Raw genomic sequence first — 24,691 nt, 5'->3', positions numbered from 1 at the left:
AAAAATGGACCACAAATCTAAAAAATTCCTCAAAGAAAATACATGTGCAAATCTTCATGATGTTGGGTTAGTCAGTGATTCTTAGATTTGACACCTAAACCATAAGCAATCAAAGAAAAAACAGATAAACTTTATTTCATCAAAATTAAAAACATTTTTGCTTCAAAGGATACTATCAAGAAAGTAAAAAGACAGTGCAAAGAATGGAAGAAAAACTTGCAAATCTGATAAGGGTCATCTGATAAGGGTCTAGTATCCATTTTATACAGATGACTCTTATAAAACTCAAAAATAAAAAGACAACCTAATGTTAAAATTGGCAAAGAATCAGAATAGATATTTCTCCAAAGAGCGTATGATAAAAACATGGAAAGAACTAAACACCATTAATTACTAGGAAAATGCAAAGCAAAATTATAAGATTATCACTTCATAACAACTAGAATGACTGTAATAAAAAATAGAAACAATAAAAAGCGTCAGCAAGGATATGGAGGTTGGAACCTGCATATATTGCCAGTAGGAACATAAATAGTACTGCTTCTATGAAAAATAGTTTGGCATTTTCTCAAAAAATAAAGTTACCATTTTGCCTTGTAATTTTACCTCTAAGTATATATCCAAGAGAAATGAAACATTATGTTCACAAAAGCTTGTACACAGATGTCCGTAACAGCATCATTCATAATAGTCAAAGAGTGAAAAAAACCCCAACTGTCCATCAGAATAAACAAAATGTGGTATACCCATACAAAGGATTCCCAGGTGGCTCAGTGGTAAGAACCTGCCTGTCAACACAGGAGATGCAGGAGACATGGGTTCGACCCTTTGACTGGGGAGATCCCCTGGAGAAGGACATGGCAACCCACTCTAGTATCCTTGCCTGAAAAATCCCATGGATAGAGGAGCCTGATGGGTTACAGCCCATGGGATTGCAAAGAGCTGGACACAACTGAGCGACTGATCATGCATGCATGCATACCCATAAAATGGAACATCACACAGTCACGGCAAGGAATAAAGTACTTAAACGCTACAACATGGATAAACCTTGAAAACATTAAGCTAAGTGAGAGTTGTCAGACATAAGATCTTATTGTATGAGCCCTTTTATAAGAAATATGCAGAATAAGTAACAGAAAGCAGATTAATGGTTGCCAAAGACTGGGGGTAGGGGGAATGGAGAGTGACTGCTAGTGGGTGTGGGGTTTCCTTTCAGGGTGATGGGAAAAAATTCTGGAATTTGATAAATGGTGATAGATGAATGATATTGTAAGGAAAAAAGTCCCTGAGTTATACTTAAATTATATTTATATTTAAAAGGATGAATCATCTCAATTTACAAAGAAAAGTAGTTATGACAAGATAGGAAAAAATAAAATATACACGGGGGTAAAGAAAAAGAAAATAAGATCCTTTGAATAGCACTGATCTAACGCAGTCAGGCAGGTCATGCATGAATCCCTGCTATAGCCTTTTAACCAGAAGTTTTCCTAGATTAATGTCACTTCCATGGACCCTCAGCCCATCTGCAGACAGCCATCGCTGTTGATCTTCTTTACATCCAGCTAAAAACTTCCACCTCCTGATTCTAGATGGTCTTCTTCAGAACAAAAAGAACAAGTCGAATCTATTTTTTCACTTTCCAAACAACTGAAATATTATTATTTAGAAAAAACTTAGAAGTTTTTTTTCTTCTCTAGGTTAAAAATACCCACTTTCTTTGACATGGTTTTTAGTCACACCACCATTTTGGCTGCTCCCACATTTAAACACTTCATTCTGTCTATATCCTTTCTGTAAGACTGGCCCCAGGGAATGCATGAAATAATGCAGGCCTAGTTTGATTCATGAAGAGCAGACCAGCACTGTCACTCTCTATTAATTCTATTAATGTAGCTAAAAATTATATTCTTTTTGGGGGGCATCCACATCATGCTATACAATCATATCAAGTTAACTGACCACTAAAACTTCTAAGTTTTTTTCTATTTGCGCTGCTTTTAATCTCTACGTTCCCAGAACTGTGCTTGTAAGGTTGATCAGAACAGGGTAAAAACCCAAGTATATGACCTTACCTTGCTATTTCATCTCACTATAATCAGTCCATTGCTCCAATTTTAAGGATAATTTTGATCTTAGTTCTATCATCCAATGCAGTTATTATACTGTCCAACTTTATACTAGGCACACAATTGACAGTTGTGTCTTCTACTTCTTTAGAATAGAAGTTATTTATTAAATGTAAAATAACAAAGTTAATGGTAAGCTGCAGTGCTTTTTTCTTAGAAAGTTCCCTCTGAACTAATAGCAAATCACTGATCAGAAACCATTACAAACAGTAGCAATTACACTCAGCATCCAGCCTAGACTCTCCATCTTGTTCACAGATCTCTGGGGAATGCCTTTATTCAAATGACACAGTCCACAGTCACTGGATCTACGGCACTCCCATGAGCTCCCTATCCAAAAACCTTCCCAAAGGAGGACATGATGGTGATAGCACATGGCTTGTCCTTACTCAACCTGAAGGCTCTTTGGATCCTTGTTTACTCATCTAAGTGACTATAAAACCACTTAAAATGTAATTTAAAAATGAGTAACATATTAACATTCAAAAACCAAAATATAGCAGACAAGCATTTTCAAATCCAGTCCCCATCTCCTTCAGGGAACCCTCCTCTTTCTCTCCCTTCTTCCCTTCTGCCATTCCTCCTTCTCTTCCATCCTTCCAGTGTTTTCTCAAGCAAATCCAAACAACATGTATTATATACACATATAACTCAGAGAGGTAGGGCTGAGCCTCTATTTGACAGAAGTTGGAGTCTAGTATGGGTTAAAAATATTGCACAGGACTTTTGATTAAAAGTAGTAGTGAATTGTTTCAAAAGTTGAATACATGTCTTTATCTCTGCTTCCTTCAAAAGCCTTACTAAATGATGTAAAGTATTTATTTTTAGAAGTGAATGAAGTAATTTACTTTTGGCTATGCTGGGTCTTCATCCTTGCGAGTGAGAGTGAGCTTTCTCTAGTTGCAGTGCGTGGGCTGCGTGGGCTTCTCATTGCAATGGCTTCTCTAGATGCGGAGCATGAGCTCCAGAGAGCATGGACTTCTGTGGTTGTGGCTTCCGGACTCTAGACAGCATGGGCTTCAGTGGTTGTGGCTTCCGGACTCTAGAGAGCATGGACTTCTGTGGTTGTGGATTTCAGGCTCTAGAGAGCATGGGCTTCTGTGGTTGTGGATTTCAGGCTCTAGAGTGCATGGGCTTCAGTGGTTGTGGCACGCAGGCTTAGCTGCTCCACAGCATGTGGAATCTTCCCAGACCAGGGACGGAACCTCTGTCCCCTGCATTGGCGAGTGGATTCCTATCCACTGTACCACCAGGGAAGTCCAAGTGTTTCCTTTTTAAAAAAGCATAAACAGAAGACTTCTGCTTCTGGGAAGGTGAAGTAGATGTACTTCTCCCTTTCCTCCTGCTAAGTACACTTAAATATTTTGTACATAAAACTGAATTTTTAAAAATTGACTTAATAACAAAAGTCTGAAATGTTGAGTAGAGGGCAGACTGAATAGGAAATTTGGGACCCAAGGAACAACACAGTGGTGGGCTGCCTGGGTTTTCTTTTTGCCATATGTTTCCCCGACTGAAAACTGAAGAAGCCAGCAAACTGAAAACACCAATGGGTGCAGACCTAAAAAGTCTGCCCTCTCCAGACAGACCCAGAAAAGGGGCAACCCAGTAAGACAGAACTCACAGAAACTAACTGCTCTATGCCAGCCAAAAGCCATGGAAAAAACCAGGGGCCCTGACCCAGCCATGCCAGTAAAGACCAAATGGAGAGCCTAGACTTCCAACCTCACTAGTCTGCAGCGAATCCCTCCAAGCTTCCCTTCCGGGTAGGCAGTGTCAAGAGAGGGCTGAGTCAGGACCTTCAGCTCTGAGGTGCTGGGAGAGGAAGCCAAGCAGAGTCAAGACTTCCACAATCACCAAGTGGTAACAAGGCCAACTGCCACCACCATGGCATCAACTGAAGCCCCAGAGGGGATAGTAGTAAGGCATTCCCACTTCCCAGCCAGGGAAGGATTGGTGGAAGCCTAACAGGAAACTGGAACTTTTACCCCAATCCAGTAAGAATGAGAAGCACTTTCTGGGGTGAAAAGAGAGGCCCCACAGGAAACCTGAACTTCTACCTCCACCTAGCAGTCACAAGAGGACACTTTCCAAATCCCATCAGTCCTCTGCCAGAGCAGAAACCAGTTAGAACAGGAGGTTTACAGAAGGTTCAGAAGCTCATAGCACAATATGAAAGTGTTGACATTGTCTGTCATACCAAGAACTAGGAAGATCTCAAGCTACATGGAAAACACACAGCAGTCAATAGATGCCAAAATGAAGGTGACCAAGAAGACAGATTTGGGCTTCTCTGATAGCTCAGTTGGTAAAGAATCCACCTGCAATGCAGGAGACCCCAGTTCAATTCCTGGGTCAGGAAGATCTGCTGGAGAAGGGATAGGCTACCCACTCTAGTATCCTTGGGTTCCCTTGTGGCTCAGCTGGTAAAGAATCCACCTGCAATGTGGGAGACCTGGGTTTGATCCCTGGGTTGGGAAGATCCCTTGGAGAAGAGAAAGGTTACCCACTCTAGTATTCTGGCCTGGAGAATTCCATGAACTGTATAGTCCATGGGGTCACAAAGAGTCAGACACTACTGAGTGACTTTCACTTCAAAAAGACAGAATCATCCAGTTATGATTAAGCGGTTATGACAAAAACGCTTAAACCAGCAATTAAGGACATTCTTGAAACAAATGAACAAACAGAAAGCCTCAGCAAAGAAACAGGAAGTGTCATCAAAAACCCGGAAAACCTAAAGAACCACCAAATGGAAATTTTAGAACTGAAAAATGCGATAACCAAAGCAAAAAGCACAATGGATGGGCTCATCAGCAGAATGGAAGGGAGAGAGCAAAGAATCAGTGAACTGAAAGATGAAACAACAGGAATTACCCAGTATGAACCAAAGATAGCAAATGGACTGAAGGGGGGGGAAAAGGACAAAATTAATATGCCTAAGAACAAACTGATATAAATAAATGATTGAATACATAATTAAATGAGGGAGATGTGCAGTAAGGTTAGAAAAGGAAGTTAAAGAGAAACATATCAGAAAGGAAAAAATAAAACTGCCTCCATTATTCAATGACATGGTGGCCTACATAGAAAATCCTAAAGAAAGGAGAAAAAATTCATAGAACCAGTAAACAAGGTCAGCAAGGTTACAAGATACAAAATAAACACAGAAAAATCAACTGATTTTCTACATCCTAGCAGTAAAAACATGGGCACTGGAATTAATTATCCATACCATTTATACTCATTCAAAACAAAAATGAAAACCGAGGTATAAATCTCAGAACACATACAAGGCCTGTATGCTGAAAACTACACAATGTTGCTGAAAGAAATCAAGGATGTAAATAAATGGAGAGAGGTGCCATATTCATTTACTGGAAGACTAAACAGAGAAAAGATGTCATTTCTCCCCAAATTGATATACCAGTGTAATGAAATTCCTACCAAAATTATAGCAGAACATTCTGTAGATATAGATAAGATTATTCTAAAATTTATGTGAAAAGACAAAAGAACGAGAATAATTAAGAACAATTTTCAGAAAAGAAGTGGGAGGAATCAGTCTGATTTCAGGACTTATTATAAAACTACAGTAATCAAGGCTACGTGGCGCTGGTGGATGGATAGACACATAGATCAATGCAACAGAACAAAAAACAGAGAAATGTCTGGAGATTAACCCTCAAAAATAAGTCCAACTGATTTTTTTTTAAAGAATACTCAACGAAGGAAAGATCACCTTTTAAACAAATGAACACCCACAAACAATAAAATGAACTTCACCCTAAGTCTCATGCCTTACATAAAGTTAACTCAAAATGGCTCGCAGACTTAAATGCAAAATGTAAACACTTACAGAAAAGAGTAAATAAATAAAATCTTCAGGGCTGAGAGCCAGGAAGAATTCTTAGAAGTTACACCAAAAACACAATACCCCAAAGGAAAAACTAATAAACTGGACTTCTTCAAAATCCAAAACAAAACCAAAAAGAAGGGCTTAGAAATTGAAAAGCCTGATATATAAAAAATGCAAAAGGATAGTTGAATATAAAGTTGAGAAAATTTGCTGGAAAGTAGAAGGATAAAATAAAGAAATGAAAAATAGAAGGAAGAAAACAAAAAGTCAGAAAATCAGTTCAGGAGAACTAACATCCAAACACTGGCAGTAAAGGAAGACAGAAAAGGAAGTCATCAAATGAGACGAACTGAAATTCTCCCCACACAAGGATATGAGTTTGTAGACTAAATGAGACCACCAGACAACAGACATAATAAATTAAAAACTGCACCCACCAAGATATATCATCAATCAATTTTGTAACACTGTAAGCAAAGAAGAATTTACAAATTTCTAGGGAGAGAAAATGAGTCACAGCCAAAGGACAAGGTATTAGAAGGACTTTAGACTTCCCAAACTCAACAATGAAGCTAAAATACAGTAGAGCAATGCTTTCAGTATCTCAATGATACTATTTCCAATCCAGACTTTCACATGCAAACTATCACATGTGTGAATGTAAAACAAAGATACTTCCAGACCTGCATGTTATCAAAAACTGACCTACAACACATCAGGAAGCTCCTGGAGGACAAGTTCCACCAAAAGGAGAAAGCACAGCGAAAAGAGGAGGCAACAAATCTGACGAGAAAGAGAAGCAAAAAGAATGGCGAGAATATTCCAAGATAGGACAGTAAACTGTCCAAGAGAGCAACCAACTCAGATTTCATCAAGTCTGAAGACTGACAGAGATTTCCTCAAGAAGATAAAACAGAACACTGAATGTGTTCAAAAGTATTTTTAAAAGGATTTAAACAACTTGGGGGAGAGTTTGAAATTGTGCAAAAGCACACAGAAAACTGAGATTTAAAAAACCTAAAAAAACAAACAAAAAAGACAACGATTAATTCCAGTGGGGAGAAAAAAAAGAAAGGAATAGTCATCATAGTCCACTTAGAAGACTCGACAAAAAATAATGTTTTCTTACATAATAATATAAAAACTAATATTAACATAACTGACAGATTTCCAAACTTATGGCTATTTTGGAAGAATGGGAATGAGAATAATGAAAGTATTTGGAGGGAAGGGCATGTAGGGAATGAAAAAAAGCTAACTTTTTACTTCCAAAGCTACTGCCTAAAATGGAGGAGGGAGAGGACAATTAGCAATATCAGCTTGTTACTTAGAAATATATCAAATGAATCCACTAAAAGTGGTGGCCTCTGGGACCTTGCAATGGCATAGGAGGACCCCTCAGGGAATTGCTTGATGTTTTTTGTAATAAGCTTACTCCAATTATTTGAGTGTTTAAGTTTTAGAAAAAGATAAACTAAAAAATAAAATTCTCCAAAACCCACTGAAAAAATAAATAAATAAATAAATAAAATTTAAAAAAATAAAAATAAAAATAAAATTCTCATTGCTAACACATGGCTGCACCAGAATGTGAACCATATAATTCCAAATCAGGTCCATTAATTTATGAGCTCCTAAGGGGCCCACGACTTCTTAGCTCCTTTATTCTAAAACCTGCCCAGCACAAAAGAAGCCCTCCAAACTTGTTTCTGAATGAGTGGGAGAAAGTTAAAGAGTGGGATTAACTCTAACACCTGAAAACGAATGAGAAAGGCATTCTGGGCAGAGGAGAGAGCAGAAGCAAAGAGGGGAAGTGAAGTGTGAGAGCTGAGCAAGGAAAAGGAGAGGTGGGGGGAGGAGGAACAGCATCCAGAAAACACAGGGTGGACAAAGGGAAACAGTGAGCATGGCTGTTGGGAGCCAAGTGGCAGGGGGGTGGGAGGACACTGGTGCTTGAGGACAGATCCACATAGCCCTGACTATACGTATATCAGCCTTGGGGGGAGGGGGTTTTGCTTGCTTTGCAATGATGACAGCAAATTTATTTCTGTCAACAGCTTCTTCCCAAATAGTTTCAGCTTTCTGGAATCTACATATTACCAGGCTCTGTAAAATCCTGAGCTGTACAACTTGCTACTCTATAAGTAGCCACTGAAAGGGCAATCGCACAAGGGCAAGCAAAGCCTGGGGAAATCCCCACGATGCCACTCTCACCCATTTTCTGGACCTCTTAATGTTCTTACCAAGAACATTAAAATGCAGGGCACAAAGGAGCCATCACCCCTAGGTGACACGTGCATCTGCTACGATCATTATTCATATATTCATTTCATCCAAAGTTTAAGTAGTTCCTTTATGTTGGGGAATGTACTGGAATACAAAGTCTCTGGTTTTAAATTACTTTCTCAATTACTTATAAAATAACATGATAAGGAACATAACTGACACAAACAGAAGTATTGAGGAAATACAAAGGCATTATAAAGGACTACCCAAATTTCTTAAATGTGTAATGTCAAACAGAAGTGAAAAAAAGCGAATACTCCAACAAACTCCCATATATGCATCACCCTGCCGGTGCAATAATCAATTCATTGCCAATCTTATTTCTATTCTAAACCCACTCATTTAATTTCAAGAAATCACATTATTTCATCCACAAATATTTCATCAAATATCTAACAGATGGGGTCTCTTTCTTTAAACACAAGAGGAACCTAAATCCTGAAAACTGAGGATTTAAGAAGTGAGATATAATTAATATATAAAAGGCACAGATTTTAAGGTGCCCAGCTGAGTTCTGACAATTGTGCAGCCATAACCACTACCCAAAACAAGATACAGAACAATGTCCGTGGCCCAGAAAGTTCCCATATACCCCTTTCTAGTGAATTTCTCACAACCAGATAGCCACTTTCTGATCTCTATTACCATGGATCGCTTTTGCTTATTCTTAACCTTTTATAAGTGGAATCAGAATATGTATGAGTAAGCATTTCTAAGCAAGAAAAAAAAAAGGAGAAGCATTCTGGGGGGAAGGACAACATGGAGAAAACACAAAGGTGTGGAAGCCTATGTTCACAGAATGATGAAGGATTTAAGAGGGTTGAAAACTAGGACTGGTAGCTGATAGATAATAAGACTACAAGAAGAGGTTCGTTGGCAACCTCAGATCTCTGTAAGTATTAATAATTCCGGGAACCAAGCTGTTAAGTACATTTTTCCCAGTGCCTCAACCTATTTCTCTGACCTGAAAATTCGTCAGTTCTCTCAACTGCTTCTAACTCCTCAACTCTCCAGCTGAGAATGACTGAGGCAGGAGCAACACTCTATGCCCCTTGGCTGTTCACTCCCATCTTGGGCGAGGCCTCATTGTCATCTCAGGGAAGGAAAGAAGCACCCCCCCTCCTCCCCGGGGCTTTCTTATGAGAGGGCATAGTCCCTCCCTGACATCTGAACAAGTGAGCCCAAGTCTGATGGGCAACCTTACCATTATCTGGATTTCTCTCTTGCACACCTGAAGGTCATGCTCGTTGTTGACAAACATGCGTTTCAAGGCACATTTCATTCCATTGCTTGTCCTCACCAGAAACACGATGGCGAATCCACCTGGGGGAGAAGCACACACAGGCTCCTGTAAGTCACGCTGTAGACGTCAGTGGAACAACCGTGTGGGTGCAGACTGTGATGTCACTGCTGATGGTTCTGATGCCATCGTCAGCTAGGCCTAGGGCTGGTCTGGCACAAAATGCATTCTTAAGACTGGGACTCAGAGGTATCATTTGTGAGATAGGGTAGCAAGAAATCAGAAAAACTGTTCCTGAACTCCTACCTAAAAACAACAAAACAAAATAGGAAAACAATAATAGATAAACAGATGAATGAACAGATGAAAAAAAAGAACGAACTACATTCCAACTGCTCTCCTGGGCACTGAGCTCTTGTTAATTCATACACAGTCCTGTGAAGCCAGGTGATATTCTTCCCTGTAAGACAACAATTACTCACTGAAAAAAACAGAGGCTCAAAGAGATTAGATTCAACCAAGGACTTCTTTAAAAGAAAAAAAACAAAAAACACCTAAGTCCAATACTTAAACAGAGAGGCCTGGAAATTATTTCAAAAACTGTTTTAAGATAGTTGGCAATCAATTTCAAGAATCTCCTTCCCTTCCTTTCTTCTCATCCCTCCTCACCTCATCCCCTGACTAATCAACAACACGCGTGGGGGATTACTTCTGCCCTCCCTACCTCATGGGCTGCTGAGAAGACACGGACAGTTAGGAAAGAGCTACTCTCCACAGCAGCCACTAGGGAGCACGACAGATTATTGGGCAGCTTTTTTAATGTCTGCACTAACCCTTCTCTAAAACACAGTTCATAATTCATTAAAAGAGAGTACTATAACTCTAACAGAAATCCTTCAATGCTCTGAACTGGTTATACTTTGGTGTTCCACAAATTCTTAGAACCCCTAACCTTGACCTCACTCTTCAAACACTGTCAGAGGCCTTCAGTGCCACTGTTAAAAAGAGTCTGGGTAGATAAGGTGCAGCAAAGCTATCAAAGGTGAAGCTTTCGGATAAGCAGCAGTTGTATCAGACACTTAGTCTATCTGCCTGCTCACACACCTGCATTAATTTAGCTTGTACTACCCTGCACATTGACCCTGGGTACTGAAAAAAAACTGCTAGGCTGTTCTTTGCTGAGCTACTAGGGAAGCCCTCTTTGCGTGGAGGTGATGACTAACTGGATGGAGCTGAACACAGAGAAGTCAGCAGTACAGGAACTTGAGCTGGGGTTATGGCACAGTCCTGGCGTGAGACAGGGCAATCAGTAGTGATTACAGAGACCTCAGGCCTGTGATATAAGACCTGGGCCCAACCATTCCACTCAAAACCCTCGAAGACCCAGCAGCCCTCCAGCAGCTGTCTGTCAATGTTCTCAGTATTTCCTGTTGTATCTTTATAATAACAGTTCTTTTTCAAATTAACTTGAGTAGGATTCTGTTCCATGCAACCAAAGAGAACTTTAATCATACAGCATTGTTGCGTTTTTTTCATAAAGCACACACATAATTCTGTGTTAAAAAAATTTTTGAACAGACTCAAATGTTCCAAATGTGCATTTTGATAATGATTTAGCAGAGATTGCATGTTTGTGTATTTCCTGTCATTGTGTTCTTCAGTACTCAGATAAACACTAAAATTTACCATCCAGTCTTTCATTTCAGCTGTCATCTCTCTAATCTTTGTACCTCAACAACATTTTTCATTTTCTTATAATAAAGTCCACTCATACTGCTCAACTGTCAATTTAATTCTACAATTTTGAGTACTTACCATAAAAGATTTTTAAAACTCTAGCATGCATCGACTTCTATTGATAGAAGTTTAACACACATGCAAAAGAATATGATTCTAAGATGCATATTTTTACATTATAATTTTTAGGATCAGAATTTTCTTATAATAAATATATACATTTAATGCGGTAGTATTTGTCTTCCTTTGTCCCCTCAAAAAGCCATTAAATTCATGTGTCTTATAAGCAATTAAACCTGGAGAAAATCATAGTATTAATATAAATGATAAATTATAAAATTTCTATGCATAATAGTAATTGTTTTGTGAACAAGTGGGTATTCCTCTTACAGATTTTGAACTTCTCTTTCAATCACAGAACTGCAGACTTTGCACCAGCCGGGCTTTTGTGCTCTGCTCAGCTGCTCAGTCATGTCTGACTCTGCAACCCCACGGACTGCAGCCCACCAGGCTTCTCTGTCCATGGGATTTTCCCAGCAAGAATACCAGAGTGGGTTGCCATTTCCTTCTTCAAGCAGTGCTGCTACAGAGTGTTAAGTCCTAGCACTTTGCTTTATGGGAGGAGGAACCACATTTTTAGGACCCAATGGCTAGTTGTGGGCAGAACCTGGGCCGGTGTTATTGTCCTAATTATCTAAAAAATGTTCTTTCCACTTAGTGAAAACTGTGCAATACTCATTTAGGTCACAAGGAGACATCTGACAGTGCTGCAGAACAGAAGCTGGGAGTGACTGGTTCCTACAGTTCTGTGACATGTGGCACCACTAAAGGACAAGGTGAGCCTGGAGGAGCAGGTTGGTGATGTGGCAATTCGAGATAACTGCCACCAGGTGGGAGCAGCGCAGCTTTCTTCATCAGGTAGCAAGATGACATTTCCAGACAGAACTGGAGAATCGGTTCCGAGGCCTACGGCAGGATCCAGTCAAGCATAACTGGTTGAGAAATGCCAGCCCAGACTCTCAAAGTCTATGACCAAAATTAATCTACAGGCAAAGAAATGAGCCATTATGCTTCCCACAAACAGAACCACGTTTTAGGCATCTATGCCTATCAAGGGGCTTATATGCAGGAGAGTGCTGCATGCTAAGTCACTTCAGTTGTGTCTGACCCTTGACTACCCTAAGAACTGTAGCCCGCCAGGTTCCTTTGTCCATGGGATTTCCCAGGTAAGAACACTGGAGTGGGTTGCCATGCCCTCCTCCAGAGAATCTTCCCAACCCAGGGATCAAACCGGCATCTCTTATGTCTCCTGCATTGGCAGGTGGGTTCTTTAGCACTAGCGCCACATGGGCACTTGCAGGTAAGAAGCATTTAAATTAGGGCTTAAAAACCAAAACAGAAATAATATTGTAACAAGGACAATAAAGACTTAAAAAATGATCCACATTAAAAAAAAAAAATCTTAAAAAATAAAAAAATCAAAGCCTGATAGGATTTGTCAGTTTAAAGATGTTAGTCACTTTCACCACATGGCTGACCAAGAGGAGTGTAAATTTCAGGTAGCGGGCAAACAGCACGACTCTTCCTCACCACAGGCCCACATCCGCCACATGTATCGGGTGAGAAGAGGCACGGCCACAGCTGGAGAGGATATGGGGATTACAGAAGGCAGCTATCAGGCTTCAAGAGAGGTGCTTACCTAAGACTGAGTTGCATCCCTACATCTTGATTAAATGGAAAAATCTAAAGCTGAGCTGGGGAGAGTTTACACAGAGGGAAGAAAAGCTAACATTCAGCAGAGCCCGTGCCAGTCTGCCCACTGGAGCCTGTGCCAATTGCTCTGCCTACTGGCATTTTTTGAAACACTAACATAATCTTCAGGATTTTGCTGAAATCCATTTCTTGGGAAAATTCGTGAATATATTGAATTGTAACGGGAAAAAGGATCTGACCCATTACATGAGGTAAGGGAAAGAGGCAGGACAGGATAACTTTGACAGACTCACTTTTACCAATTCATTTTAAATGCAGAAACATTTTTTTTTATTTCCACAAAGAAACATGCTTTCTCCCACTTTCCCTAAAATACACAGTACTCTTGGCCTCACTTTCTCCCTCTAATTTCTGATGATGCAGATGGGTACTCTCCACTCACTATATGAATTAGAGGTTTTGTGTTTGGTTCCCCTCTGTATCTTCAGGCCCTACAGCAGTGCCTGATACATAGTGAGTCCTCAAAAATGAATTAACTTTCCTCCTAATGAGGAGACATTAGAAAAGACTACAGAGAGTGGTGGAGATTGTGGCAAACCAAAGTATATGGTCCATGTAAAGGAGCAGCTACTACCCAACTCAAGCTAATTACTGCCCTGTCGCAATGCGAGATGAGAGACTCGGGTTCGATCCCTGGGTGGGGAATATCCCCTGGAGAAGAAAATGGCAACCCAGTCCAGTATTCTTGCCTGAAGAATCTCACGGACAGAGGAGCCTGGTGGGCTACAGTCCATGGGGTCTCCAACAGCTGGACAGGACTGAGCAACTGACACACACACAGAGAAATATGGACCCTGTTCTAATACCAACGCTTGGTTTTATTGGTCTTCCCATTTTAGCCATTCTATCGAGTGTGTTCAGTTCAATTGAGTGTGTAGTGATATTTAATTGTGATTTTAATTTGCATTTCCCAATAGATTGCTCATCTTTTAAATTCAGGATTACCTGCTTCCTACCACTGTCCTGGGCTTTAATGAGCACATTATCAACGAGTCACCAATGAAATTACTGAGATAACTTGGACTTGTACCTCTCAAGCAAAGATGACAGAAATGGCTATCTATCTCTGAGGGAAAAAAGGAAAGTGAGAATTTGTAATACATGGAAAAAAAGTGAAAGTGTAGTCGTTCAGTCGTGTCCAGCTATTTGTGACCCCCTGGACTCTAGCCTGCCAGGCTCCTCTGGGATTCTTCAGGCAGGAATACTGGAGTGGGTTGCCATTCCCTTCTTCAGGGGATCATCCCGATCCAGGGATTGAACCCAGGTCTTCAGCACTGCAGGCAGATTCTTTATCATCTGAGCCACCAGGGAAGCCCTTTGTATACAAAGAGAGGGGACTATATAATTTCTAAAATCTTGTTCAACTTTGACATCAACAGGAGGTCATGGTCATCAATATCATTATCTGGACTGAAATCTTTTAAACAGAACCTTCTCAAGGAGCCTGATCATGCTATTCAATACTGGCAATGGGGCTTTTGAAGTAACTGTAGTACTGCTCCTGGCTTTATCTCAAATAAGCAATCATTCTAGGTGGTACCAGGCCCTGGGGGCTGTTCTGAATGAATCAAAACACCAGTGACTCCACTTAGCAAGGACGAGTGAGGGACGGGGAGGGAAGGTGAGTGAGAAGAGAAGGAAAATGCCAAACTGATGATCTGAGCAGTGATACGCACAGAGATAGGGAACAGCTGGGCAGACAATGAGAATGATTAGACCGTGAGACAAAGAAGCCCATCATGGTGCTGAGACAGGGTTTCTGGATTTGCTGCCAAAGAGGTTTTTGGTGGATATTTAGAAATCGAGCCTGGAGTCTGGGTTACCAACATCTGCAGCTTGCTTATTTCCTGCAGGTAAAAGGAAACTTCATTTCCTATCATGGGTCCCATCCACACCTTGAGGAGTGGCTTCCACTTGTGTGAGAGGAAAGGAAACAGAAACCAGAGCCAGAGGAAACTAAAATGAGGGAAACTTCACCCAGACCCACACTCTGCTCCTGTCCTCCACTTCTCCACCCTACACGTTCTGTGATTCTCTTTCAAAATAAGGTTTAACCTAATGACTGCTATTTACTTAATGCAGTTTCTCTTGGAACTAACAGAAAGCTAGCATAAAATAAAAAAAACAGCTTTCTGAAGCTTCACTAAAGAATCAGACAGAGAGAGGACTTCCCTGGTGGTGCAGTGGATAAGACTCCGCCTGCCAGTGCAGGGGATCCAGGTTTAATCTCTGGTCTAGGAGGATTCCATATACCTCCAAAGAGCCGAGCCCATGCCACAATGCTGAAGCCCACGTGCCTCGAGCCCGTGCCCAGCAAGAGAAGCTACTGAAATGAGAAGTCCACCCACTGCCCCTGAGGAGTACCCCTTACCCCAAAACTGGAGAAAGCCCACGCACTGCCACAAAGATCCAGCCCAGCCAAAAATTAGTTAACAAATAATAATCAGAGAGTGAATCCAGTTAAAGTGGTATCTACCCAGGAGACATAAAAGAAAGGACAACACTAGATAAGTTACTGGAGCTCTTTGGTCTCCATTTCCTCAACTGCAGAAATTAAGACCAAATTAGTGGTATTAAATGAACGGGTCCCTCGGAGACCTAGGATTACAGGAGATGCTGCAGTGGCGCTACACACAGCTTCCTTTTATCTGCTGAATATTCATTCTGACAAAGATGCTAGAAAAAAGGGGGAAAACTGCTTTAAAGGAGAAAAAAAAACCCCAAAGAATATTGCATATCCCTAAATAAAGGTAAGGAGTACAGCACTGTGAGCCAGGCAAACAGCCTTCACCTACAAGCCTACCACTGACACACACGTGCACAGGCAGCCTGCAGAGCTGGGGGTGGGGGCAGGGCCGCCAGGTCCACCCCACCCTGAGACCGTGGAGTATTCCTGTGGAGTCCAGCAGGTTAGGTTCAAACCCCGGCTCAGGAGAGCCACGTTCTCCCTGAGGCCCTGTCCTTTCACCTTTCAAAGGTGGCTGAGATTCACCTCTTAGCTTTGGGGAAGACCAAATGACAGGCGAGACACCATTATATCCACAGGAGGGATATGATGAATACAGCTGGTCTGGCCTTACCTACAGGGGCCAGACAGACCATCTAAAGCAGGGAGGCAGTGCAGGCACAACGGAGTGCACAGAGGGGGCCTGCAGATGGGAGATCGTGAGCAGGGGCGGACCCGGGCAAACCAGAAAGGGCACGCCCCATTCACCAGGCGGCTGCTTCTCAGCGAAGGCCAGCTGTTGCCATGGAGGAATGTGGGCTGAGGGCTGCCAAGTTTTTTGATTTCCAAAAGCTCGATTTTTAGGAGAAATCTCCTCATTTTTAAATCCTGGCTATGACTGTAGAAAAGTTCTTCAACCCTGTGCAAGTCAAGGAAACCCATTTCCAGGCTAGGACTGAACGAGACAGCCCGACTTCGACTTTTACGAGAGTCCTGTGAAGTAGCGGGACATGTATGACGAACTCTACTCTACCAGCTGGGCAACTGAGGCACAGAGAAAAGCCCACGTGGCTTCCCAGTGCTGCCACCTAGAGGCAGGGCCAGAGGGCGGCAATCCAGGTACACCAATTCCTGGCCCTGACCTTGGTCCACTCTCCTTCTCTGCTGACTCTCCCTCCTCACAGCAGACCCTACAGGACACCTCCATTACCAGGGAAGGTATGGGAAAAGACACGGCGAAAGGCAAGGGACCTGCCCAGGGCTTGGCCTCCCTCGCCGGCCTGGTGGGAGGGAGAACTTGGGTGCAGTGTCTGTGAGCTCCCGCAGGGAGTGACGACCAAGAGGCTGAAACTGATTCACATTTTGCCGAAAGTTTCAGAAGGAACGAAAGTTTTCTAAACTCTAGAACAGATGGCAAGGAGCACAGCAAAGATTCTGCAGGAGAAAAGGTCAATCTGCAGCATTTGTTCAACACTGATTTCAGTGGGGACTTGGGGTTTGTTTTTTCAACGTCAATCTTGCCTCACTCGCCTCAAATTAAAAACTGCCATGTGCCAGCTTCCTTCTGGGGAATGTGTCAAAGAAGTCCCTTCCCCAGGCAGAAAGAACACCCAGATGGGGGATGACTGGAGGCTCTCAACTTCCTCTCTCCCCATCGGGAGCTGTGGGCACAGTCACACACTGGCAAACTCTGGCAGTGGTCCAGAAACATCAACAGAACCCAATCACGGCCACAGCCCAGGTTGAACACGGGGCAGCTGGCAGCTGGTTCTTCCTCTCTAGGACTGTAACAACTGGGGAGCATCTGCAGTTCAGGGGTTCTCTCTAGGCAAAAGTCTCCTCCATCCCCCAAGAATTACCAGAGAAGGTACCTGCCTTCTGGAACAAAAGGTCACAGTTTAAGAAATTAGCAGGAGGGATAGTTAAGGAGTTTGGGATGAACATGTACACACTGCTACATCTAAAACAGATAACCAACAGGACCTACTATAAGCAGCACAGGGAGCTCTGCTCAAAGTTACCTGACAGCCTGGATGGGAGGGGAGATTGGGGGAGAATGATACATGTATATGGAGGCTGAGTCCCTTTGCTGCTCACCTGACACTATCACAACATTGTTAATGGGCTATTCTCCAATATGAAATGAAAAGTTTAAAAAAGAAAGAAAGAAATCAGGTTGGCTCACACACAGTAGAGGCTTGTGAATTACTGCATGTAAAACCAGAGCATATTGGGCCTGGACTGTCACCATCGGAGATTGACCAGACAAGGGCCTTTCCCAGAGCCACCCGGCCCGCCTTGTGGGAACTGTTTCCATGGCATTAGCTGTCTAGCAAATGCAGAAATGGTAAGAAACATCAGCAGGGCCGAGGTCTTTGTTCACTGATATCCCCAGGTCATGCTGAGCCATTTTCTCTTCTCTATACTACAAGCCGCGTTGATCTTATAAAAACAGAAATTGAGTATCATTCTCCTGTTTGAAAATCCACAGGGGCTTCTGGCCCTCCTTAGAAGGAAACTCCAAATGCTGACACGGCCCGCAAAGCACCCCATGATATGATGTGAGATCTCTCTCTCCAGCCTCATTCACATCACAGCCTCTCACTGCTCATTCTGTTCCAGCCACGATTGCCTGTTTTCTTCCCACACATTGCTTGTGCTCCACGCTACCTAAAGATAGCTATGCATATCCCTCCCTCTGCCCTATTCACCTCATTCCTGGACTGAGCAGCTCCCACGAGCCATCCTTCAAGTTTCAGGCTCGATGTCACCTTCCTGATGAACCTCCCCTGACTGCCCCAGTCCCCACTCCCTTCCTCTTCTGATCAGGTTACATACCTTGCTGTACATACACCCTCCTCTTTTCCTTCCAAACTTATCAGGAGCATAATTCAATACTTAGGTAATTCCTGGTTTGATGGCTTCTTTCCCTGAAACTTGTAAACTGCACATGGACAAGGATGACGACTACCTCACAGTGGCCTGTGTCATGAAGCACAGTGCCCACTGCATAAATGGTCCTCAGGTGTCTGCCTAGCACCCTAAGGATACCAACAAAAACAAGCAAACCAAACCAAAAAACCCACACCACACCAAACTGAGACACGCTACACAGTGCCAGCTTTTCAGAAGGTTAGAATCTAGCAAGGGGAAGAAGGGACATATTTTGAGAAGGCCCATGAGGGATGAGGCAGCCCATCCACAGAGCAAAACCCGAGTGCACAGCCCAGCACAACAATGGGTCCTCTGAGACAAAGCCCACTGGATGGTATTCTGGGTTAACAAGCACAGGTGCAATCTCTACAGAAACCTCTGCACTGTCAGAGTGCCACTTGTTCCCCAAGTGATTCCTTCTTTTAAAAAGAACACTTGAGCTGAAAAGAAAAACCCTCTTCAGTTGAGAAGGAAAAGAAATCAAAACCCCCGTGCCCACTGCTGCCGCATCCCTCCCCTGAAGGAGTGAAGAGCCTCTTGGGCAGCAACTGTCTCGCCCCCGCCCTCCCTCAAGCCACCGGTGCCAGCTATCTTCTAGCAAATGGTGTACAAACCAGGAGAGCAGCTGGGACCGGCCAGAGGGCGCAGAATCTGTGCCCAGGTTCGTCAGCCCCCACCACAGACACCCAAGCCCCAGCTCGAATCATCTCCACCAACACTTTGTTTTTTAATATTTATTTTCTTTTTGGCCACCTTGGGTCTCAGCTGTAGCATGCAGGCTCTTCACTGCAGGGCACAGACTCTAAAGCGTGTGGGCTCTGTAGGTAACGGTGCAGGAGCTCTCTAGTCAAGACATGCGGGCTTAGGGGCCCTGAAGCATATGGGATTTTTAGTTCCACAACCAGGGATCAAACCAGCATCCCCCGCATTGCAAGGCGAATTCTTAACCACTGGACCATCAGGGAGGTCCCTCCACCAGCACTCCATGTGTGTTACTCGTCCACTTTCTCCAAAGAACTGCAAAGCCAAAGTTTGGCTGACATTCTTTCAGCTTCCAACTGTTAATTCCAGAGCATTCTTCTCTAACTTCATGCTTCAAAGCTTACTTCAGTTTCTGCACTTTGTGCTTTCGGAGTAAGATCAGGTTAACCAGCTCTGTTCCAAAAGGAGCATTTTCTATTGTGGTGATTTGAGCTCAGCAGCCAGGCTGAGCTGTGTCTTTTGTTCTCCTGGGACAGGCACTGACATCAAAAGTACATAATAGAAGAGTTTTCAATTCTTTAGGTTTCATTAGAACTGATTTTCAAACACATCTGCTTTGTCCAGGTCACCCTAATCTCCTCGACCCTTCTGGTTATGAGGAAGACAAGTCCCCAAACTGAAAAGCAGGGTGACATTCTCTCAGCTCCCAACAGTTAATCACAGCCCATTCCAACTTCCAGAGGAGGCAATGACAACCCACTCCAGTGTTCTTGCCTGGAAAGTCGCAGGGACAGGGGAGCCTGGTGGGCTGCCGTCTATGGCGTCGCACAGAGTCGGACGCGACTGAAGCGACTTAGCAGCAGTAGCAGCAGCAGCATTCCAACTTCATTTCATGCTAAAGCCTTGTTTCTGAAGTTCAGGATGTCTGACTGGACTGCCCATCACTGTCCACCAGCTCCCAGGTCGTGCCCCCTTCCCCAGTACCTGTGCGCCAGCTCCCAATCTCCTTCCCACCCCAACTCTCACCATTACCCAAGTCTTAACAATTCTATCCCCTAAATCTCTCTGGAACTCACACTGCTCTTTCACCTCTGATGCTCCTTCATACTCTTCTCTCTTCCTACCAGAACTAAAATAGAGTTCTAAGTGTCATGCCTTGGATCTCTTTCCATTCTTAAATTCTTATCTAAAAACTCCTCTTAAAAGGATTCATTAACTTTCCAAAGTCAGAATAAAGACCAACTTCCTGAATGCAGCAGTATGCTAAGAACCTTTATATTTTCCCCCATTTTATTGTGAAGAATTTCAAACACACAGCAAAATCAAAAAGATCATCCTGAGAGCCTCCATATGCTCACCACCTAGAGTCTACAATTGTTAACATTTTGCTACACTTGTTTTATCACATATTTATCATCCATCTATGTAATCATCAACTCATATTTTTGATGCATTTCCAAGAAAGGTGTAGACCTTGGTGCACTTCACCCTAAACACTTCAGCATATCTTTAACTACTATTCAGAATTTACAGTTCTTCTGAAGGGGCTGAGTAGAAATAAAATCTATTTACAGAGAAATGTATAAATCTTAAGAATATTATTGGATACGTATTGGTGAATGCACAGTCAAGTAACCCAAACCCCTAACAAGATATAAAACCTTTCAAACACAGAAAGTTCTCTCAACCCCTTCCCAGACATCCCACCCTCATAGCACCCCTGGATGCAATCTACTTGTAGTTTTATCAACTTTAAATCTTCATATAAATGGAATCATACAGTATATGCTTTTTTGTGTAAGGATCTTTTACTTAACATAATAGTTTATATTGGTATCAGTAGCCTGCTCCTCTTATTGTTGACCTGTGTATCTTTTCTCTTACTGATAGACATTTGGGTTATTTCAAATGCGGAGCTATTATGAACAAAACTCTAAACGCGTTGTCTTACAAGTCTTTTTGTGTCATATGCTTTTATTTTTCTTGGGTAAATACGTAATGGTAACCCACTCCAGTATTCTTGCCTGGAGAATCCCATGGACAGAGGAGCCTGGCAGGTTACAGTCCATGGGGTCACAAGAGTCGCACACAAGTTAGCTATTAAAACAAATAAGAATGTAAGTGCTCCGCCACTGAGTGGGTATATATTTAATTTTAGAAGAAACTGCCAGACCTTTTCGCAAAGTAGTTGTATCACTTTACACTCCCACCAACAAAATATGCTCTAGACCTTGATAACCTGAATACTTCCTGTCCTGGCCCAGAATCTATCTTCCCATGGTCTCTCCTCTACCACCAAGCTTTCAGAACGAGAACTTTTTTGCTGCATGTCATTCCCTCTGTGGAGAACATTATGACCCAACCCTCTGCTAGATAATCGGAGTTTAACATTGCTAAAATAACACCTCTTCCATGAAGTCTTCCCTTTCCCTGATAACTGCCCTCCCTGGCTTTTTCTTTTTTTTTAATTAGAGGATAATTACTTTATCCCCCTGCCTTTCATTATCACACATTTGGCCTGTACGTTTATTGCTGCACTCAGCACAGTGTGTTGTGACCTCCTGTGACGTGTTCATCTCCCTACGAAACAGGCTAAAGCAAAGAAGGAACCACTTTTTTCTGCCTCGGCAGAAAGACTTGTTATGTCATCATAGTACTTTGTTATATACTATATGATACTTTATATTTTTTCATAAAGCGTACTACGTATACTTTAAGGTTATCATTAAACACTGCTTTTAGGACTCTGAATACTATGCAAGTGTACGAACAACATTCCACATTATTCTCTAGGTGGGGCACTTGAAAAATGAGTCACCAAAGACAATTACAACGGCAAGAAGAGCTTCCTGTTACTCCCGGAGGCCTCGGGGCCAGCACGGTGTTTGGTACGTTTGCTGCTGCTGTTCTTGTTGAGTCACTAAGTTGTGCTCGACTCTTTCGCGAGCCTCTGCCTACGGGATTTCCCAGGCAAGAGTACTGGAGTGGGTTGCCATTTCCTTCTCCAGAGGATCTTCCTGACCCAGGGATCAAACCTGCATCTCCTACACTGGCAGGTGGATTCTTTACCACTAGCTACCAGGGAAGCCCATTTGGTCCACAGGAGATTATTAATAGATATTTCATAAATTAATAGCAATGTGAGAATGCTACTTCCCTGCTGATAATACTCCTCTAGCCCCAACCACCTACAAGATGAAATCCTACCCTTAATGTAGCAGACGAGGCCCATGAGAGTCTGGAGCCCACACAGAGCTGAGGGCCTGGATGGTGTCCCCTAGTGCCTCGGTGCTTTCTGCTCAAGTTCTGTATCTGGAATGCCTGCCTTCTCTTTAATTAGTAAACGAGTAGCTTTAAGTCCAAGTGCAACTCAAACCTGAGCTCCTATGTGAACTCTGACCTAACAGAATGCCCATCCCTGCCTTATTTTCTAACCCTGATTATATCCCACTTGTCTGCAAACCAGTCTTTGTGGAGGACTATAATCTTTCTCTCAAAGGGCAAAGATTTTACTTTATTTTTATTCCCTGTAGGAAACACATTGGCCTAGCTTACAATACACTCTACCCAATGCTGAAATGATGATCAGATACATTATATCAGATGGCTGCCTCCTCCTGGCCATCGCTACCTGGACCAGGAGCAGATAGCAGCCACACATTCTCTCTTAAGAATCTGAGTACCAACTTAGGAACTGGAATTAAGACAGTGTGGGACAACCATGCAGACCAGGCTGGTAGCTACTGTCAGTCATATACATGCTCACAAATAAGCAGAGAAGAGTGTTTTGTCCAAAAAAAAAAGCAAGCCATCAGAGCAGATACTTGGAAGAAGCTGCAATTCGAGACTATGAGGCTCCAAGAGGAGGTAGATGGGCAGAGAGACACCTGATAACTTTCTAGTACTCACAAAATCCAGCTTCACTTCCTGCTATTGGGTTCTGGAAGGTTCCTTTATATTTATTCAATGCATTCCTTTTGACTTACTTGAATTTGAATTAAATTTCTGTTCCTTGCAACCCAATGACCCTGACACCTTGCACCAGTATGTTTATAAAATACATAAGCATTGATACAATCTAAATTTTAATAATTTTAACCATATAGTTTCCTTTAATAGAAAGCATCCAAAACAGTGTTAGAACAGTGTATTAAAAATTATACTTGAAGAGTGATAATTCTTAAGTTAAAAACTAGATTTAGAGATTTCCCTGGTGGTCCAGTGAGTAAGACTCCATGTTTCCAGTGCAGAGGGCCTGGGTTCGATTCCTGGTCAAGGAACTAGATCCCGCATGCTGCAACTAAGAGTTCATATGCTGCAACTAAGACCAACACAGTGAAATAAATAAGTACTTTAAAAAACAAACAAAAAACTAGATTTACATTAAAACAGATGCTGCATTAATATACAAAGCTCTAAGTAAGAAAATGATGAAAATCCATCTGGGAAAGGGCAGATACAGGGCACCTGAACGAGGGACACGGTCTGTGCTGCAGCCTTCCTTGGGCTCAAAGACCAAGGTTAGGGAGTTGGGGAGATAAAGATCTCCAGCATTCAAAGTGCTCATTACTTGGGGAGGCCAAAGAGATGGTTTTTACCAGAGATCATCAGAAAGCAATCATAAAGAAGAGGATTTAGTTCTCAGACGGAGTGGGCTCCTCAGACTAACAGTGTGGAGTCATACACATTAAGTGAGAGAAGAGCTCAGCCATGGAGCACCCTGGGGGGAGGCCTGTCAGGAAGGTAAGTCTCTGCAGGGCCCTGGAGCACCCAGCACCAAACAACACACTGAATCTACGTGGGGAAACTTCCTCTGCCTTTGGGGTAAAGCCAGGGTCAAGATTAAGGTGAGTGGAGTGAGATACTTGCTATAGGTACAAAAAGACAAAGTCAGTATTAATGATTTTTTTCCTTCTGACTCAGGCTGCAGTACATGCATTCCAAGTCACTTCAATAGTGTCTGACTGTGTGACCCCATGGACTGTAGCCTGCCACATTCCTCTGTCCATGGGATTCTCCAAGCAAGAATACTGGACTGGGCTGCCATGCCCTCCTCCAGGGGATCTTCCTGATCCAAGGATCGTGTCTCCTGAGTTTCTTGCAATGGCAGGCAGGTTCTTTACCACTAGTGCCACCTACAGCTAGGTATAGCACTATTAAACTGATACTGGTTTTATTTTAAATTATGGTATTTTGTTTACCACGGTTTCTTGCATTCATTTTTTTAAAATATTTATTTATTTGGCTGCGTCGGGTCTTAGTTTCAGCATGCAGGGTATTTCGTCATGATTCAGGGATTCTCTAGTTGCAGCGTGGGCTCAGCAGTTAGGGCACTCATGCTCAGCTGCCCCGCAGCGTGTGGGATCTTAGTTCCCTAACTAGGGATCGAACCCATGTCCCCTAGATTGCAAGGCGGATTCTTAACCATTGGACTACCAGGGAAGTCCCTCTTAATTTTATCTTTTAAATATTACATTAAAACACTGCTGTTGGCGACTAAGTTTTTGGGTGCTGTCTTCAATTCCGCACTGAGGTGAGTGTCTCACCCTAGCCCTGGCCTGACATGAAAATGCTGTCTGTAC

General features: G+C 42.6%; 1 protein-coding gene across 24 annotated transcripts in view; it reads right to left on the bottom strand.

Annotated features, from left to right (window-relative positions):
• AAK1 (AP2 associated kinase 1) overlaps positions 1–24,691 on the bottom strand; it is a 163,601-nt gene that overhangs the window by 78,747 nt on the left and 60,163 nt on the right. For all 24 annotated transcript variants that reach the window (XM_043917563.1, XM_043917571.1, XM_043917572.1 and 21 more), the window contains exon 3: positions 9,482–9,600. In XM_043917563.1, the coding sequence (XP_043773498.1) occupies positions 9,482–9,600 (119 nt within the window). The remainder of the gene's footprint in view (positions 1–9,481; positions 9,601–24,691) is intronic.

Source organism: Cervus elaphus, chromosome 11 (genome assembly GCF_910594005.1).
Source record: "Cervus elaphus chromosome 11, mCerEla1.1, whole genome shotgun sequence".
In the NCBI taxonomy this organism is placed as follows: Eukaryota; Metazoa; Chordata; class Mammalia; order Artiodactyla; family Cervidae; genus Cervus; species Cervus elaphus.
Note: the sequence above shows the minus strand (reverse complement) of the source record. Positions and strands in the feature narration are given on the sequence as shown.